Raw genomic sequence first — 21111 nt, 5'->3', positions numbered from 1 at the left:
GACGCAAAGCAAAACACCTGTAAACCGATATCCTGAGCAACTGCCTTACTTCCCAGGTTATTCCAGCACCTTTACAGACAGAAAACTGGGTCAAGTTTTATTTCCTCGTCCACTCTCTTGTATGTTTCCTTTTGCTTGCCGGTGTCTCTGGTGCACATGAGGGAGTTCAGCAACAACGCACCTCTTGGGGTCCAGCGCCCCCAAACCCAGTGCCAGACCCTTTCCGGGCAAAGGAGTCCAGGGGCACATTGCCACCTGATGAGCTACCTCGACCAGCCTCTGCCTCCCACTCCGCTCATGCTACTGCAGCCTGAGCTTGGTGCCACCTGCCTGCCCCGAGCAGCCCTGCCCACCTGTTAGCAGCTAGGCGAGACCCAGCGCAAGGGCTGGCATGTGTGTGAGGGTTTGAAATCCCGGCCGATTTTGCCCAATCTCAGGCAGCAGCAGCAGCCCTGGGAACCTTAGCACTGGAAAAGTGACAGCGAGCGAGAGAAGCTCCCCCCTGGCTCTGCTGCTGACGTCTCTCCTTCCTCTTGTTCTTTCCCTATAAAGAATCCCAGGCTCACATCAAACATCCCAGCAAAAGCAGATCAAACTGGGAGGGGTGGGGGAGAGCGAGAGAAATACCTAAACTGGGATTTGCCCAGGCAGAAGCCCCACTCCTTGCAAGAAGCCGAACCGGTCGCCTGCTCCTGGTCTTGTGATTTCCCCAGCACCATGTAGCAGAGATCCCGTGGGCTCGTGTCAGCTGCAACAGCTACTGGGACGCAGGCGTTTTGTTTTGGTTCCCCCCCCCCTCCTATCTCGCAAGCCTGAGAGAGTTTAAAAGCTTCTTCCTCCAGATCCCTGCAGCACCTGCACCTCCCTGGATAAACAGACCTCAGCGGAGGCTCTTGGTTGCAGACACTTTAACCAGAACCCAGCCCAAGGGAGGAGAGCGACTCAGAAGCAGCCGCTCAGTGACTCGAAAAAACTTTGCACCAAAACTTTTTGTTGCGGTTACTTCGCTTTGTTAACCCCTTTGGTCAGTTGTGTAACATCTGCTCTTCTCACCGGTCTCTTTACTTTAATCAGATTTTAGCCAAAAAAAAGGAAAAAGAAAAACCAACCCAAACAAACAAAAAACCCCAGATCATCCCATGAGTTAGGAGGGGGGAAACAAGGAATAAAGTTATTCTGAAAAAAAAAATAACATTTGGCCGTCAAGAAGAGAGGGAGGCAAACAAAACCTGTAGCAAAGGGGGGAAGCAGTGAATGGAAAGAGCAGTTTCACTGGAATCAACAAGTGAGAACTTCTGGACGCCTTGTTCTTCCCCCTCCCCGCCCTTACCCAGCCTGAAGGCTTTGAAACTTGTTGCTGGAAAGAAATTGACCCTATTGACAGATCTCCCTTCTTGCACGTTTATAAAGGATATACTCATCATTCACATCTGCACCAGACATGATTCCAAAGCACTGCACCGCCCTGGCTGTTTGTGTGCTTCATGGACTGCTTTGGCTACAAGGTAAGAGCAGTTTACACGTGGTTTTTTCAATCTCTCTCTCACACTCTCCTTTGATTTCACAGTGTATTTTTGCTACGACAACTTTCTCTTCTGTGTTTGCTCACTCCGGTGCGGTATCCAGGTTGGAACTGGTTCTCTCCCCCTCATCGGCTTAAGGCCACTTCACAGCAAGCCACCTCGTCTGCCCAAGCGGTCATATCAGAGGGACCAGTTCAAAACCAGCCACTCCTGGATGTTGACTAGCTGATTGAAATAAAGAATAATGATACATCCCTGGGTAGGATGGAGAGGAACGATTTCCCCCTGTGTGGGGGTCTTGGTTGGTGCCCCTGTCCATGTGGTTCTAGCTCCTGGGTTTCTTGCCTGGCCCAGCACCTTGCCCAAGGGGGGGCCAAAAGCAACACTAGGGCTGGCTGAACTTTCCGTGTATTTATTTTTCCTCCTGCTGAACGCAAGCATGCACCTGAGTACACTAACCTAGCGCCATGGGATACTGCGCGTTACGTGTGGGCATCTGTAATAACCCTACATGAAGCAGCAAAGCAAGGACTCTGTTTAAGGTCTGGGGACTTGTTAGAGAGGAAATTTTCAGTCTGGCTCGGTCCATTTTTTGGGGGGGGTGGGGAGCCTGTATTGTCACAGAGTTAAATTTGGTTTCCTTTATGGATGCAACTAGTTCAACTATGTTGTTGTTTTAATTGCCTGGGATTTTCTCTCCTGGATATGGTTTCAATTACTTTCTCAGGGTTTGGGCATCACAAGGAGTCAAGTGCCTTGAGGTAGCAGATCTGGGGAGCTGCCGCTAGATGGCGCTTGCAACTGCAAATAGGCATCCCCGGCCCCGGTGGGGACTTCCCGTGTTGAAGTTAAGAGAAAGGGTGGCTTTGAGGTGGGTTTTCAGGAGAGCTGTGGGAGTGCTATGGGAGAACTCACCTGGAGGGCAAAGCTCTTTCTTTGCATTTTAGAAAAGGACAGCAAGCTTGGAAAGAGTGCACTGCTCTAAAGCCAGCCTACCTGGTCCTGGTTCCCTAGCTGCTGAATCTACTTGCTCTCACCCACCCACCCCAAGGCTTTGACCCTCAAGTTCCTGTGGTGAAGTGAAGGCTCCATTCTCGATCCACGACTCACATTTTTCTCCAGTCTCACACTTACTTAGCATTAAACTGCTCCCAGGCGCCCATCAGAAGAAGCTTTGGGGTTCTTTTCTTTTCAGCCCTAGCTGAACTTTCTCAGAAAGGCTCCTGAATTCATAACACTTTACTTTGAGCAAGTAACAAGCTTTGTGCGTTGCTCTTAATCACCTCCCTGTCCTTGCCCTGGGCTTTCTTCTGGAAGATCCCCACCCCCACACAGTAACGCCTAATTAAATAGGCGGCCAATGGGCCAGTTAGGAATTGGCTCTGAATTTCCTGTAATAAGTTTACAAGGGCTCTCTCACTAGATATCAGTTCTTTTACCAAAAGCAATGGGAGCTCAGGTTTGAATACCTCAAAAGGGTCAGTGCTTCATTAAAATATTTGGAAATAGAGAAAGATGTATCTTCAAGAAAAGGTCCTCGACGTGCGATGCATTTGAAGGATTCCCCCCCCCCCACACACACACACACACACCCCAGCTAACACTTCTGATATCCGGCCTTGAGGCTTCAACAATTAGTTAAAAATAGCAATTTGTGGGGCTTAGTATCTTTCTCCTATATGGGAACATTTCAAGTTGTATTTGATCATCTGAAACACCCTGAAGAAGATGAGGCTTCAAAAGCTGAGGCTATAGCATATATTTGAGCCCTCTGTTGTGCATGGGGCAAGCTGAATCTATGAAATCACTTCCTTCATGGGGAATAGAATAATTCAGGGGTGCAATTCTTAAGGGCCATAGGTAAAGAAGTTGTGTGAGCAATCTTCTTCTCTCTAGATTGTATTGTCCCTTCCTCTGCACCTGGTTGTGCATCAATGCTGTGTTCTCCTTCTAAATGTGTGTCTGGAGTTACTCCTGATTTATGCTAGTGCAAGAAAATAATTGGGCTAATGAGACTGAGAAGAGCTTTTCTATGTGCCATGTGGTCTTCCATTATTTCATTAATCATGAGGATTTCATTGGATTACTATGCTATTTATTCATGGCACATCAGATTGTATATAGGAGATGGTCTGTTATTTACTGTGAAATTTCTCCTGCCAGTAATGTTCCAGTCTTCCTTGAGCCCTGGGTATTTTTCAAAACACCAGACTATTGGTTCTTTAGTCTCCTTATCAGTATGAAGTGTGTCTCTAGGCTCTAGGGGTACGGTTAATTTCCACCAACTATAATCAATAACCAACCATATCAGGAAGACAGATCTGCTGAGGGATTCTGGTAGTACCGTAAACTACCAGAGCTTCATTACTAGAATCCACATATTTGGTTTGGTTTATTCAGAGACTTATAAAATGCTCCCTCACAGTGCCTCTGGGTGTACGTACCAACATTTTAAACACTTGCTAGCAAGGGTCAGCCCAGATAAACTCAGAAACAAACTCCATATATGCCTCACAGACATACCTGGAGTAAACATGAGCTTTACATCATGCCTTAAAGGGCCAGTTTAAGCTCTGCTTGACCAACAGAGGAAGTGGATTCCATAGGCAAGAGTCATGAATACCATGCCACCAGCTACCCTTAGTAGAATTGCCCTAGCTGACCTCAGTTATTGTTAGAGCATGTGGGGAAATAGGTGATTCCATAACTGATTGGCCTTTATACATCAGTAGCAACATTTTGAATTGCACCTGGAAGCAAATAGGAAGTTTGTGCAGTCCTCAGAGAATTGCTGTAATGCACTCCCTCTGGCTGACACTGCAAGTACGCAGCCAGCTGTATTCTCCACTAACAGTAACTTTTGAATGGTCTTCAGAGTTTGTCCATATAGGGCATAAGACAGAAGTCCAGCCTGAAGGTTCCAAAGGCATGTATTACCATGGCAGTTTCTGTATCAGAGAGAATTGGTAACAAGTACCTGGCCAAGCACAGTCAGGAAAAGGCATTTCTGGCCACCAGTTCCTGCTGGGAATCCAGGAGCACACTCATATTGCAACTGTTACTGAAAAGGGTGGGTTTACTCCCACATAAATGGCCCAGGTACAGATATCACCCACTGCATCCTCTAAATAGACTCCTTACCTGGCAGTCTTACCCCCACTGTATTTAGCAAGAGCTTCACCCAGCTCACTTTCATCCATGTCCCTTCGGAGTCAGGCACTGAGAAGGGAGAGAGAGAGAATGCCCTATCCATGTCTGACAATAAAGAGGGGTAGAGCTTTGTGTCATAGAATCATAGAACCATAGGGCTAGAAGGGACCATAAGGGTCATCTAGTCTAATCCCCTGCCAAGATGCAGAATTTGTTGTGTCTAAACCGTCCGGGACAAATGGTTATCCAGCCTCCTTTTGAAAACCTCCAGTGACGGAGCTTCCATGACTTCCCACAGCAGTTTGTTCCATTGTCCTACTGTTCTTACAGTTAGGAAGTTTTGCCTGAGATTTAATATAAATCTGCTATGCTGTAGTTTGAACCCATTGCCTCTTGTCCTGCCCTTTGTGGCAAGACAGAACAATTTTTCTCCCTCTTTTTTATGGCAGTGTTCAAGTATTTGAAGACTGCTATCATGTCCCCCCTTAATCTCTTTTCCAAACTAAACATACCCAGTTCCTTCAGCCTTTGCTCATATGGCTTGCACTCCATCCCTATGATCATCTTTGTTGCTTGCCTCTCGATCCTTTCCAGTTTCTCTACATCCTTTCTATACAGCGTTGACCAAAATTGGACACAGTACTCCAGCTGAGGCCTAACCAGTGGTACTAACACCTCCCATGACTTGCATGCTATGCCTCTCTTAATGCACCCTAAATTGCATTTGCTTTTTTTGCAGCAGTACTGCATTGTTGAGGTTATGATCCACCATAACTCCCAGATCCTTCTCAGCAGTGCTGTTGTCAAACCAGTTCTCCTCCTCCTCTGTTTGGGACAGACACCAAGGGAAGGGATATTTTCTTAGCTAATATCCCAGCCACAGTAGAGGACTTCAAGTACTCGCTCTGTTACAACTAATTAGTATTGATTTGAGATGACTGCCACCATCACTCTGCCATCAGCCTCATGTCACAGGTCAGGAGACTACCGCCGTGACCTGTGTAGATGGCACCTAGGGAATCCAAGGACATTTAGGAGTTCTGTATTGATGGTTGAGGACAAAAGTTATATCTTACTAGACCATTGATAGGTTGTATTTTCCCTGAAACCTAATCATGCCCATGGATCAGCAACAGGTCCTGCACCCTGACCATATAAAGCTGAGATCTGATTTCAAATCAGAAGAGGTAACAGGCAGACCATTGCTCATCCCAGCAATCTCCAGCCCCATTCCAAAAAGCTTAGCTCCAAAATATGTAGATGTACTGAAATCATCTAGAATAGCTCCATGCTTGTCATGGCATTTCCTCCTCCTTCGACATTGTTGCATATTTTAGTTCTGATTCCTCTTAGCACAAGGTTGAAATGGTTCTGTTTGACTCTTATTGCATTTACGGTCTTTCTTCTCTAAGCACAAGGGCTGGTGGAAATTTTTGGCAAAAAAAGTGTTGTTATTTTTCCTGGTTGGAAAGTGATTTGTTTGGGTGTGTGGTGGTGGTTGTTGTTGTTCCTGGTCAAAAAGTGGTTTTGGTTTGTTTGTTTGTTTGTTTTCAAAAACTTTTTTTCCCCCATAAATAGCTGACATTGACAAATTTGTCATTTGGCATGAAAAAGTTAACACTTTTTTTGTTTTTTAATCCTGACATTTTTTATCAAAAATGGTTTTCAGTAAGTCAAAAATTCCAGTAACCTTTTTCAATAGCATCTTTCAGTGGTTTTGAGAACCATTTTAAGATAAAATCATGACAACTTTCAAAAAAAAAAAGTGGCTCTATTTTGAACTTTTTGACATAAAAACAACTTTGATATTTCAAATATTTTTGTGAAAATAGGTTTTCATTTTTCAACCATACCTATATATATTACTACTATTGATGGTTTGTCATTAGTAGCCTGTATGTTTCTAAGACATCGCACCTCAGTACTAGAAAACTATCCCAATCATCATGCTTCAGAGCATAAAATGATCACTGACTGGGGTCAGGAAGAAAGTTAGCTCCGTGGATAAATATTACAATATTGTGCATGTTTTTGCCTTTCTATGAAGAATCCATCATTGGTCTCTGTTCGGGACGGGATACTGGACCAAATAGACCATTGCTCAACTTTTTATAAAAGCAAGTCTTATGTCCCACTGCTAATGTGATTTTCTAAATATCTGCTGCACTGTAGAAAAATATTATAAACAGTACAGAACTCTTTTTAAAAGCTAGTGTTATACTAATTCCCCTGTCTAAAACTGCCACATTCAAAACTAAGCAGAAATAATTTTACAATAATTAGTGTATTAAAGGAAGATAAAAAGTATTTTAAAGTCCCATAATTTCCAGAGAGTAAAAGCATACAAAAAAGAATACTGAGAGCACAGAACAAATTCACTTGTTCAAGGTTTCTATAGGAATCTCATTTTTATTTTTTCCAAACACTTTTTTCATTGAAAATATTACAAGAATATGCATATACATAATTTCCCTCCTCTCCCCCACCCCCCCACCCCCCATTAACACATCTAAATCTAAGCAAGATAGTAGGGGTAAGTTTGTGTTATTTTGAAATATTGCTATTTCCCATTTCCTATATAACGGATCAGAACTCTCTATTATGTTATAAGATTCACATTCCTCAGTTTGAGCCATACATGCATCCTTTATGGTGCCATTGGATTCATCCACCATTATAAAAGGTTTCCAAATACAATACAAAATTTCATCAGTGCAGTCAGGAATAGGAGACTAATAGTTGGTTTTTCCAAGCAGCCCGTGCTGTGTTTGAATGGCAGATGGAGAATCTGTAATGTGCTGTATGCACACATTGAATTGAACTAGAATGTCTTATGCTTCTGTTGCATTTTTATCCAACATACTTCACAAACTGTGTACAACAGGGGTCACTTTCTCCACCACTGAAATGCAGGTGGAATGGGGAAGCTGTTTTCAGCTCACCTTGTAACAGTTTTTAAAACTGCCGGGGGAATTTCAGATAAGTAGATTCTAACTGTCCAGATGAGAGTTTGGGCAGGACATTGAGGCTAACCCCCTTGTAGTTGCATAATTAATTTGATATTTTCTACATTTTCCTGGAGTGCTCTTTTATTCCTCCTCTGCACTGGCTAGACTTCCCCATTATTGAGACTGAAATGGGAATTGCAAAGGGCAGTAATTAAAAGACATTTTGGCTATCCCAACAGCCCGAGAGCAAAATAGATTGCAGCCCCTAACATTTTCCTTCACAGCTCATCTCAAATGACTAACATGATATTAAGCCTTCCTAATGCTGATAAGGCATTCTTGCTCCTCTGTACCTCATGACATGGGAGAGAAATAGGGCAGAGAGTCTAGCTCTGTATTCAGCCACTCTGGCCAGCAAGATAGGTTGTTTAAATAAGTGGAGATCCTGGTATAAAAGTGTCTACAGTTCACTGGAATAAATGGTCTCTCACCTCACTGGGCGAGACACTTATTTTTTATTTATTTTTTGTAAGGCACATAGAAAACAGCAGAACCTGCCAAAATCAACCAGTGCAGATTATTATCTGGAAATGCCATTTAATATAAATAGATGGTTGAAGTTTACCATGGGAGCCGTGCTGTACCAGGAGAAAGCTTGGGATCACAAGGCAATATTAGAGCAAACCATATGGAGATGTTTTTTGTATGACAGATGGAATCTTAAAAATGCATCCAGGCCCATTGTTCCTCAAATGAGGAGAAGGAGGAAGGCTGGTGGGATGGAAGCTAGGAGGAGAACATCTGAGGTGAAATGTAAACTGTCTGTATGTTGATAGTACAAAATGGTCATTGCCCAAGCATGATGGAGTATATGCAAAAATAACATCCCACCTTTCAGTAGATTGATATGGCAGATAAAGAGCCAGTGACCTTCAGAAAAAAGCTGCCTAGGGGGTTTGGACTGAGCTGGAAGGACACTCAAAATGGATGGAGTCACAGATTCTGTCCCAGGGCAGCAAAGGGGTTGAGTGGCCATGATTACACTGGAGGGGAACTTCCCCTTCTACATCTGCCAAAGCACCCACAGCTGCAGAAACTGGCCATGTCATGGAGCTTCTGGGGGCTCCATGCCACAGACGCAGCTAGGGCCAGGATTGGGCCCATTAATTGTACTGGGAATAATTAGTGTTGGCTCACAGTAGAAGTGAGCCAAAATGTGACTACGTATATAGGGCTAGACTTAACCTTTAGGCTCAGCCCTGAGTAAGAGACAGTGCATAGCTGCACCATGCCAGGAGCAAGCTGGGAAACCCTTTAGGGTGTCACAATTCTGCCCCTGTTGCTGTCTTGCTCTGGCTTCTTCAAAGAGCACCATTTAATTTGGTGTGAGGGGGACCAGAGCCAGTCTTCGTCCTCAACCCACCCCTCTCCAACTTCTCTATGGTGGTGGGGGTTTAATCTAGGGCTGCCCTCTGCACCAGACCAGATCCAAGGTCCAGGTAGCTGGGGGGAAGGAGGTTGTTACTACCCAGCTTGGCACATGCTTTGCACATGGGTAGACAGCTGGTGGCATCTTCTTTTAATCTTATGGAAATTTTTAATTAAGTTTTCAGCTTGACCCCATGGTAATGCAAAGAGCACACCTGATTGCCTCTTACATGGTGAGGCTGATCCAGCATCTCTGTGCTGGGGACACAGCTCACTTAGAGCCATCAAGGAGAATAAAAGCAGAACTGAATTGTGCACATGATTATCATTGGACTCATCATATGACCTGATCCACTCTGCTTTATCAGCATTGAAACAAACTTCTAATTGAGAGTGAAGATGCTTTGCATTCATACGGACTCTTCATGGGTCTGATTCTCCAAACAGACAACGAAGCCCTTGTTATGGTTCTATACCACGAAAGCACTGTGAAGGAATTAGTAAATTTAGTGGGCTGGTGACGTCAGTAGAGTTACACTGATATAAAACCACCGTGAGTGAGATCTGAGTTAAGCCCTGTATTTTCAAAGCACTGTGCAAATTTTTACTAACTAATCCACTGATCTAAGCAGGTTGACCTATTGCTCCATGAGAATGTTGCCATCTTTTTAACAGGATAACTCAAAGCTACACACACTGATTGTTTAGGGGAGAGTGAATAGAAATGGTTTTGAGAGGCACTGCAGTGCCCTCACCTTCAAGTTCTTTGATTAGTCTGCCCTTTAAGCACTTACTTTGTTGCTCTCACTACATCCTGTCCTCCCTTCCCTCTGCCAAAGCATCACCCAATCTACCCTGAGGTCTCAGGATTCCTAAAATTGTTACAGTTTGAAAGACCTAGAGGAATTTCTGAGCCCTGCTGCGAGTGGAGATCTGCACAGTTTCTCTTCCTTGTGCCCAAATTAAATTTGCTTCTTCCCTTTTAAGTTTGGACTAGTGCAGAGGTTTGGCAAGCCAATGTGGGATTGCCTGTGGTTTGCAGTTTAATCTCTTTAGCTTTCTGCAGTCGGATGCAGTAAGTTTTAACCGTGCTGAACTTTATGAGATGTGACTTCTGCAAGCTTCCCTAATACATGTAATCACAAAGGGATTCACAACTGGCCGATGGTGTCTCTGAGCCAATGCAGCGGGCTTTTGTTGTGGTTCTAAAGCAGTAGTTTTTAGCACTGTGAAAGAATTCTTGAAGTTACCAGGCAAAAAGAAAACCATATTGTCTAATCTGTTAAGTGATGAAGGACCAAACAAGTCAGTTTCCCATTATGCCCTAGAGGTAATGGCAAAAGCATATGGTCCCAAAGATTTCAAAATTCAGCCAAAAACTAGACTCAGACTAGTATGTAAAGGAAATGTATGGACTTTCCTTCTATTTTCAGATCACATGCCTTCATCTTTTGCATTTCCACATAGGTTTCCTTAGATCTTCCTGTGTTTTTCTTAACTGTGGGAAAGAGATTGCCAAGGAAGTGCAGAAGGGAGCTTGCAGGCTGTCTGGAATTGTTCTTCATTTGAGGGTCAAGGAAGCTTGATCCTGTTATTATCTGTTCATTTTTTTAACCTTCATGAATCCAAAACACCTCAGTCAAAATGTTTGCTTCCTTGGGGTTGGAGGTTAGGAAATTTCACCCCATGGGTCAAATTCTGCCTCATGGTTACAGTGGTGTAAATTTTGCATAGGACTCCCATGGAGTTACTTTGGATTTACACCAGTATAATTGTAAGCAGAATTTGGCAGCACGTATTTCTCACAGAGGTCTCCCAAAAGAAGACAGCTGCTGTTTAAGGAGCCAACCCTATATGGTGCTTTAACACCCTCAGTTCCCATTGATGGCAACTAATGCTGGGTGCACAACTGGAAAATGTCGACAATAAATGGAAAACAGATTTTCTAGCTTTTCCCACCTTGCAGGACCCTAGCCTAACTTATCAAAACTAGTGATGTAACAAACAGATTTCTCCTCCATCCACAGAAGGATGCAATCAGTAATTGCGGATTCACAGCAGAAATAGGCTTGCCCCTACAAAGTTCTGATCCAGATCCCAAATTCCCTCAGTCTTTAAAAACTGAGATTTAGATTTGGCCCTTTATAGACAGCGGGGTCATCTGTGGTGATACGTCTGAATCTGAACTTCCCAGATGTTTGGAAGTGCTGGGATCTTGGACTGGGATCCAGGCCCATCTCCAATTTGCAGAAAAGTACCGCGTTTATTCTCCAGTGATTATAAAAAGATCTTTTTTCCATGCTTCATCACACGGTGCTCCGCCTGCTTGAAACTGCCTCCTGGTGGGCCCGTAATATGTGCCCATGCTGTAGTATTGAAACACTTTCTAGCTGCAGTCCTAATTACAGTGCTTCTTCATAGAGGAAATGCTTGTTGCAAGACAGTAGTGTGTGCCTGTGTTTGCAGAGAGGAAAATAAAGTCTTGTGGATGGTAACTAGCAAATCACAAAGTCTCTGTCTTTCCTTACAGAAATATAAATCCCCCATGTGCGCAATATTCTGCAGTCTCCAGCCCTATGTCACTAGCCCACTCTGCCTCGTGCGGCAGTAACCCACTCTCTCCACTGCCACAGCTCTCATTGCACTTCGTCCATGAAGGCTCTCGCTCCATGAATCCACCTTACAAAGAAGAGTGCAGAGGGCTGAACCAAAAATTCTGCACCACTTTGTGATACACAAGTTTTCAGATCACCCCAAATGCTGTGGGCCAGAGTCCCTCTCCCTTGCACTCATGGAAGTCCAGTGGGACAGATTCTGCTCTCCATCACCAAGACATAAATCCAGACCTTTGCTTTCAGTGACGGTACTCCAGGTGAGAGGAGAAACGAGCTCTGCATTGCTGCATTGTACTATGTGTCTATTTCAATTACAATATTCTCGCAGCAAGGACAGTTGGCCAAATTCATCACTGACATTAGTGCAGCACCACTGAACTTGGCCTCGTATCTTTCTGAAGCGCCTAACAAATGCTATTGACAATAGTATCTCTCTCCTCTCTCCACCAAAGCATTAGATAAAAATAAAAGACGCTAGAAATAAATACTGTTGGGTGTGTAGACTGAAAACCACCGGCCTAGTCCAGCTATCTTGACACGAGTTCTCTCTCTGAAGCCAATGGGACTACTTGGATGAGCAAAGATGAATCGCTTAAGTAAAGGTTGCAGGAGGAGTCTTACAGTTTGAACAGACCTTCCTAACTCAGGATGGGCAAATTTAGTTTGGGTTAAATAAAAGCTGAGATGATTGTTAGCTCCAAATTCTAATGAACAGATTCTTAGTTATTATTTGCATTACTGTAGTGCAAAGAAGCACTGAAGTCAGTTAACTACTTTAAAACACTATGAAATGCCTGAACTGCCTTTTTTCAGCCATAAGTGGAAGATCCAAAGCAGCACAAGTGATTTCATCAGGGTACTTTTGGGCCTGCTGAAGCCAGTACCTGAAGTTTCCTTGAGAGACAGCTTGATCTGGCCTGCCAGCTAGAACAAGGAGGATAAAGCCTCCATGCCGAACTTCTGAACCTTGTGCTCAGCTGCTAATTCTAACATATGGGGAAGGAACATGATTTGAAAAATTGCTCCCTGCGCTTTCCAAAGACTGAGGTTTTCATCTGATTCAGTTTCTTGGATTGTCTGTGTTGAAGGACTGGGATTGTCAAAGAAGCAACTCACTCCATCTTGCAATTGCGCTTTTGTGCAGGTGGAGACAAGATTAGTCCATTTTTAAGCCCCATTGCTATATCTTGGAGGGTGTATAGGTAGCACTTTTTTCCAATGCCTGTCATGAATAATCAGATGAAATAATAGTATAACGTGTGGGGGGACACTTTATCTAGATCTAGCTATAGATGAACACGAAGCAAGGAAGTTAAAAATGGTTTCAGCTGCACAAGGCTGCAGGAGAGAACAAAACAACAAATTTGGCCAGTTTAGAAGATTCTTCTGCTATTACAACGAAAAGATTGATTTGAGTAAACAATGATGTCACCCGGAGACCCTTTTAAACACAGTTTAAGCTATTACACAGTGAGAGACAGAGAGAACCATCTAACCTTTCCACCTCTGCACATTTTTCCTTTACAAATGGATGGCCTCGATGTTGTTTTTATTTCAATGTCATACATTGGGCTAAATTCTGCTCTCAGATATACAGTGGTGTAAAACCACAGTAGCTTGACTGAACACCATGGAGAGACTCTGGATTTGCTCTAATGTAACAAAAGCAGGGTTGTTGGGTTTTTTAAAATTACAATTTATTTTAAGTTTCCTGGCATAATATAAGTAAGATGGGAGGTCATTAAGAACTTCTTTAGTCAAAGCACTGACACTTCTTAGTAGGGCTCTAAACTATGGGTTTTATTGATCATGTCTGCAAATCCTGTGTTGCTTATGTAACATACTTGTAAAGTGTGTCATGTCCCCCTCGTGTGACTAGTTCACATAGAGGATAACAGCCTGCTACTGTTACTAGCTAATGGAGTTGCTTCTTTAGCTCATATCTGTTTTGGTGCTGAAGATCCCACAATCAGTTTTTACGCAGTCCTTACTCAGGCAAACTTCCCACTGAGTCCAGGTCTTTGGGATTTGGCCCTGTAAGCATGTCCACAGAGATTCATTAAATTCCCAGAGTCCTACTTCAGCATGAACTGGGGTTTGGTATAGAGATTCCTAGGGGCAATGTCTCCTTTGGCTATCTCAAATTGATTAGCCTATTCTGCTTGGAAAGAGTGCCACATTTTCATCACATTTCATCATCGCAGCCTAATGACAACTTTCCAATGTGAAATGATACCACAGGTTTCTGGGAATTGAGAGGCTAATTACCAAGAAGTTGCTAATGACTACATTTACAGTTTAATTGCTTGATCCACTGGTATTTCAGGCTCTGATTTTGTCCACTGAAGAGACAAACTAGACCTTAGGTTTTATTTGTTTATGTTTTTGGAATTCCTCTTGGCATTCTGGGCTGCACTGATATGCGGGCTGTTTCTCACTGTTTTCACACCAGGGCATCACGCTCTATCCCATTGTGGTTCTGCAAGTTTCACACACACATAAAATGTAGCTTACCACTCCAAAACAACTTTGGGTGTAATGAAAGAGAAGTAGAGGTCAAGCAGGAACCAAAGTGTGGAGAGAAGAGGGAGCTTGCAAGAATTTATCAAGTCTTTTTTTTTTTTTTTTTTTTGGCACCCCTTTTGGATCCAGACAGTGCTGTAAACCAACATTCTCATCACCAGTCATTATCATTAGACTAGAGAGAGGGAGGATGTGTTCAAAGCCATTTCACTCCTCTTTCTCCTTACTCTAGGGGAGCATCACATGTACCTTTCGTTAGGGTGACCTATAGGAATAGGATGGCATACTTAGTGACTCATGTCCTTTGGCCTGAAACCAGTAAGATTCTGTTAGGAAGCTTTTGATCAAAGAAAACAGTGTGTTTTCAAGCAGTAATAATAAAGTGTGATTTTAATACCCTGGATAAAACATACTGGGTTGATCTGCCTTAAAAATAACCTTTACACTTAATCTTTCATATTCTTGTTCTTTATTTGCTTGAAATGTAGCTGCTTGAACTATTTTTACTCCACGGTCAGTTACCTATGTTTAATAAATAAGATGAAGAGGGTGGATCGTACTTTGTCTCCTGCTGGGGGCTGGAGTTAATTCTTATTGGAGTTGTTTGTGCAAAGTATTTATTATTACTATTAGCCATAAGTACTGGCCTCTCTCTTCCCAGTTGTACTATCCAACATGCCAGAAGAAGCTATTGCCCCAGCTAGACTTATAGTCATAAAGGTTTAGGCAAGAAATGACCACTAGATCAACTAGTCTGGCCTCCTGTATATCACAGGTCACCAACCCCACCCAGCAGGCTAAACCTAAACTTGTCTTACACAACACAGCCAGATAGAAAGAGGGGCTGGGACATCCCAACTAGCCTTCCAGTGCAGGGTAACAGCCTTTGGGGAGAGAATCTCCCTTTATAGTCCCAAGAAAGTGTGCCATCTTTTTTTTGTTGTTGTTGTTGCTTTAAACATCCCTCATGCCTGAGTCCAGAAGGCTTGGAACTCCTGGAGAGTTTCTGCTGGGTGGATGCGGCAAGAGAAAAGGGGGTCTTTTTGTCTGGTTATAATCAGGCCCGCCGACAGCAATTCCAGGCCCCAGGGCAGAACAGTCAATAGGCGCTCTTCCAGCACAGCCAGAGCTTCCACCAGGCGAGGCTCTAGGCACCAGCAAAGCAAGCACGTGCTTGGGGCAGCCCATTTGCAGGGGCAGCAGGGATCCAGCGTGGGAGCTGAGAACCAACAGGGGACCCTGGGAGCTGTAGTTCCTTGGTTAGCTCCCTGCCTATAGAGCCAGCCCTGGAGCAGGGAAAGAACTACATTTCCCAGCACTCCCTTGGCCACTACCAACAGGAAACAGGGGGAGGGAGTGAGAGAGCTGAGACCTCATGCTGCAGTGAATGGAGAGCTGCACTGTGAGTAGGGATACCATATTTTAACATTCAAAAAATAGGACACTCCACAGGGAGGGAGGGTAGCCCCACCCTGCCCCCATCCACTCCCTCTGACTGCCCCCCACAGAAAACCCCAACCCATCCAACCCCCCTGCTCCCTGTCCCCTGATCACCCCCTCCTGGGACCCCTGCCCCTAACTGCCCCCCAGGACCCCACCCCCTACCTGTCCCCTGACAAACTCCCGGGACTCCCATGCCTATCCAACTGCTGCCTGTCCCCTGACTGCCCCCCCAACCCCTGACCCATCTAACCCCCCTTCTCCTTGCCCCTGACTGCCCCCCCGAACCTCCGCCCCATCCAACCCTCCTGCCCCCTTACCGTGCCATTCAGACCAGCGTGTCTGGCTTCGTGCAGTGCCAGACACACTGCTGCATACATGCTGCCGTGCTCCCCGGCAGAGCCACAGCCCCCTCCCCCCCCCAGCACCTGCCTTCCAGATTTGAACACCTCAAAATTCAGGAGTGCTCAAGCTCAGTTTGGGCAGCTGTTACTTCATTTCTCCCAAATCAAATATACTGATCCACTGTAACTTGCTGTAGAAAAAGTAGGATAAAATTGAGCAAGAAATGCTTCCCAGTGGTTATTAGGACTAGAATTGCTATTTTCAACAGCCATTGCCTTTTTTGTGTGTTTGTTTGTTTGTTTAAAAGGAAGACAATGATATTGCATTGGCAAATTCCCCATAGAAACAGAGTGGAACAAAAGAATAATAAAGGCACCTCAACTTTTCTTCATTTATGTAGTACAGTCTTATAATATGCATCCAGATATCCTCCAATCACACAAGCTGAAAATTGTTCCACTTTACTGCAGTTCTGTAACCATATGGGAACCAATCCTGTCTGTGTTCTGTGCACATCTAAAATTCCTGCTGAATGACCTGCCATGGGAGCGAATTACCAGTGACCCAGGGCTGCGGCAGAAGGAGGGTGCAGGTGGGGAGGGAGAGAGCCCAGGGCTGGGGCAGCAGGAGGTGTGTATGTGGGGCAATGGTGGGGGGGAATGAGGGAGCCCAGAGCTGGGGCGGCAGGGGATGTGGGTGGGAGGAAGAGCCCAGGGCTGGGGCAGCAGGGGGGTCCGGCGAGGAGCCCAGGGCTGGGACGGGGGGCAGCCAAAATTGTTTTTGCTTGGGGCGGCCAAAAACCTAGAACCACCCTGGCTTCCACATGCCTGCCTCGCCGCCTTTGCCACATTGGTACCACCCCGCACGTGCCTAGGAGCCCTGCGGCCCGCCCAGGCGAGGGCCCTGTTCCCCGCTTCCCTCCCTGTCGGTGGGCCTGGCTATAATCCAGAGTTATCAGCTGCAAAAATGGTTCTGTGCTACTGAGAAAACTTGGGGCAAAAGGCTGGAAATGTCACGCTCTGATTGGGTCTGGTGGAAAAACTCAAAATGAACTGGTTTGGATTTGCATGTGGAAATGTTTGCGTAGCGCCAGCCCAAATCCATGTGCATTTTCAGTGCATGGCACTGCTCTGCACATTCCTCACCACTGCATCACACTTTCAACGTGCTTTAAAAAATCCCCTTCTTTTTGACATTCTACATTATTTGCTGTCTGTTGTTAAGCCATACAGGTTTGACACTGATGGGAGAGATTACTATCTATCATGTTGGTGTCTGAGCTGCCCACTTGAATTGGGAATTCTGGTCCAAAGATGTTCATCTCAAAGCAGTTTACATTCATAAAATAACAGTGTCTTTCAGCAGCAGGCAGCATATTGCTTGGGAAATGATGTACAATGAGGACCGATCATTGTTGGAGAAATGATTGACTAGAATTACCTAAACAAGTCAGAAAAATGAGGCATACAGTTAACAGCATGAAACTCTTATCAATGTAGATCAAATCCATCCATTCATAGAACTGTCTAGGAGAAGTTCAATAATCTGAAAGGCGCATCGCAGAGATGTGCTGTAGTAACACTGCCAATGCAATTCTGCAAAGTGTCCACCGGGTGCTGTTCTGCTTTGTAGAGAAGTATTTCTGCTGCCCAGATACACAGCTCTGAGGGAGAGTGGAGAGAGGAACATATATGCAGATGGAAAGGCCGCTGTCATCTCTGCATCTCCTAGGCTAGCTGATAGGGGACAAAGCATTCGTCGATCCCTCTCTCTACCAAGTGTCATGAGCCGTGGAGCCAGTCCCAGGAAGTGCAGAGCACGGACCCTATCAGAACAGAGTGCCAGCCTTTGTCCTGAGTGAAGGGCCAGATATGGTCCTTCGTCCATAGTCCAGTGAGTGATGCTCTGCACTAGGGAAATCCAGAGGGGTCAAAGGTAGGGGTATGTGGTTTGTACTACAGGCTTAGGGAGTCTCTGGAGCTGCTGCTTCCATACAGTCTTGGTGAAAGGAGATTAGTGGGCATACTCCTCCCCAAATACTCAAGATGTGACACATGCACACCCATGTGGTGGAACTGGCCAATCCATTCCTGGCTGTGCTGTACCAAACGTGCTAGTAATGATCTCCATGTCTGTGATATAGAAATAGGGATAGAATCAGAGAGGGGGGAGAGGAGGGAAGTACTGGTAATCTCCCATTCTCACCTATAAAGCAAGCCTTGCTCACAAACCAAGCCCACCCACTTGAAATGCCAAAATGAGATAACTCACTGTGGCGTGTGCAGATCTTCATAATATGATTGTCCCTCTCCTTTCTTGCATTCTATGATCTGCAGTGAAATAGTTGACAATGCCATCATTAAAAGCATCAGCATTAGGGTTCAGAGTTAACACTTCATTGTGATGCATAAAGCAGTTATTGCTTTGCAGAGGTGTTGTTTCAGGCTTCCTGTGTAAGCCACACCCACTTCATTGTGATGAATAAAGCAATTATTGCTTTGCAGAGCTATTGTTTCAGGCTTCCTGTGTAAGTCACACCCACTCAGCGTGGCTTTGTTCCAAACCAATGGTGGCTGGGCCACAGGTAGAGGTTGGTGAGCCTGGTACAACATGGTTTGCAGCTTTGCCTTTTAGGTGTTTAGATCCAGAGGTCCAAGGTTCAGTCTCAGAAGCTGACGACCCAACAAGGGGCACCACGTAACACCTGCAAGCTTGGGTAGGCACCAGTTTACTATAAATATATACATTTACAAGAACCAACAAACAGTGAACATCAGTAAATTCTAAAATGTCCTTTGTTTACACTGGTTATACATAATTACTTGAGTACAAACGGAAATTATTTGTAGTTCTCAATGAAATGGGAAAGGCAAGTTCAAATATTAATACAAATATTAATGTTAATTAAATATGAACATAAAATACAACTTTCAAAAGAGATCAGATAGGTTAAGAATGGCCATACTGGATCAGACCAATGGTCCATCTATCCCAGTATCCTGTCCTCTGACAGTGACCAATGCCAGGTGCTTCAAAGGGAATGAACAGAACAGGGTAATTATTAAGGGATCCATCCCCTGTCATCCAGTCCAAGCATCTGGCATTCAGAGGCTTAGTAAAACCCAAATCATGGGGTTGCAGCCCTGACCATCTTGACTGGTAGCCATTGATGGACCTATCTTCCATGAACTTATCTAATTCTTTTTTGAACCCAGTTATAGTTTTGACCTTCAAAAAAATTCCCTGGCAACAAGTTCCACAGGTTGACTGTGCATTGTGTGAAAAAGTACTTCCTTCTGTTTGTTTTAAACCTGCTGCCTATTAATTTCATGGAGCGACCCCTGGTTTGTTTATTATTTGAATGGGGGTAAATAACACTTCTTTATTAACTTTTTCCACACCCTTCATAATAATAATTAATGGAGATATCCCATCTCCTAGAACTGGAAGGGACCTTGAAAGGTCATCAAGTCCAGCCCCCTGCCTTCATTAGCAGGCCCAAGTACTGATTTTGCCTCAGATCCCCCAAGTGGCCCTCTCAGGGATTGAGCTCACAACTCTGAGTTTAGCAGGCCAATGCTCAAACCACTGAGCTATCCCTCCCTCTATGATAGAGGTTATAGCCCTCTATCATATTTTCCCTTAGCCGTCTCTTTTCCAAGCTGAACAGTCCCAGTCTTTTTAATCTCTTCTCATGCAGAAGCTGTTCCATACCCCTAATCATTTTTGTTGCCCTTCTCTGTACCTTTCCCAATTCTAATATATCTTTTTGCAATGGGGTGACCAGAACTGCATGCAGTATTCAAGGTGTGGGCGTACCGTGGCTTTATACCGTGGCATTATGATATTTTCTGTCTTTTTATCTATGCCTTTCCTAAGGGTTCCTAACATTCTGTTCGCTTTTTTGACTGCTGCTGCACATTGAGCGGATGTTTTCAGAGAACTATCCACGACAACTCCAAGATCTCTTTCTTGAGTGGTAACAGCTAATTACACACATTTTGTGTGTGTAGTTGGGATTATGTTTTCCAGTGAGCATTACTTTGCATTTATCGACATTGAACAGCTAGGTTAACAGATGTAAATTCTAGGTTCAGTATTTTTTTAAAGTGACAAAAATAGATTTTGTGATTTAAAAAAAAACAACCCTGCATAGTCTGAAGGAGCTTTTGAAAACAAGAAGATCTTGACTGCTGGATTGCAAGCCATGGGGGAATAGCATTCTCAGAAAAGAATGTGCTGAATGTAACTGGTCCCTTATGTATGCTATGATGCTGCATGCCTGCCCACTCCAAAGCATAACAACAATACTGCTTTGCATGTTGTGGATTAAACCTCACAATTTTCCTGTGGGATCGGTTCAGTCTCTCTCATGGCAGAGGAGAGACAGGACTAGGCTGCAATGAATATAAAGAGGGATCTTTATTGAGGTTTCTGGATACATGCAAACTTTGTGGTTCTCTCTGGTTCTTTAACATAGTCAATGCTGCCTAGTGTCACTACACAGGGAGTCCTTAAATTTGGGCATAGACTGAGAAGCCATGGAAGAGCTGCTGGCTTTACGGCACTAGGTCCATTTTACAGATGAGGAAATGGAGGCACAGAAATGAAGGCCCAAAAGTGGCCTGTGATTTTTTTTTTTTTTTGGTGACTCAGGTCTTAGGTGCCCTGTTTGAGACATCCAAAATCACTAGCCACTTTCAGAAACGTTGTTCTAAGCAACAGACTTGCCGATGGCTAGAAGGGAGGTCACAGAAGAGGTAGGAGTAGAATGCAGAACTTCTTGCCTCCCTAAGGACCATCATCTTGCCTCCCTAAGGACCTTCCTTCCTATCTTAGCACTAACCTCGGGTTCTGCTGGGGACCAGGAGTCACCTTGATTGTGCTGTGCTGGGGTGTAGTAGAGGCTATTGAGTGGAGCGCTTCTATCTGCAAAGTATATGACAAGAGAATTGATAGGCAATTTAGTGCAGTGTTCTTGGTGTCTCAGCTGAGGTCAGATAACCAGGGTTGAACTGATGTCCTTGAGAATAGGTGGTAATGCTAGCTTTTGAAAGACTGCCTTTTTCTTTTTGGTCAGTATTGTTCTAATTTAAATAGTAGGAAGAGAGCTAACGCTAAAGCCACAGCATTCTCCTG

The 21111-nt window shown here is 44.4% G+C and overlaps 1 protein-coding gene across 2 annotated transcripts in view; it reads left to right on the top strand.

The window, feature by feature from the left end:
- Nucleotides 1–548: 548 nt before the first annotated feature.
- LOC128842886 (vascular endothelial growth factor receptor kdr-like) overlaps nucleotides 549–21111 on the top strand; it is a 184018-nt gene continuing 163455 nt past the window's right edge. The window contains exon 1 of one of the 2 annotated variants that reach the window (XM_054039149.1): nucleotides 549–1505. In XM_054039149.1, coding sequence (XP_053895124.1) covers nucleotides 1442–1505 — 64 coding nt within the window. In that variant the 5' untranslated portion in view covers nucleotides 549–1441. The remainder of the gene's footprint in view (nucleotides 1506–21111) is intronic. The other variant, XM_054039150.1, reaches the window with a different exon arrangement.

The sequence above is a fragment of the Malaclemys terrapin genome, chromosome 9 (assembly GCF_027887155.1).
Source record: "Malaclemys terrapin pileata isolate rMalTer1 chromosome 9, rMalTer1.hap1, whole genome shotgun sequence".
NCBI lineage: Eukaryota > Metazoa > Chordata > Testudines > Emydidae > Malaclemys > Malaclemys terrapin.
This window is presented reverse-complemented; position numbering and strand designations above follow the sequence as displayed.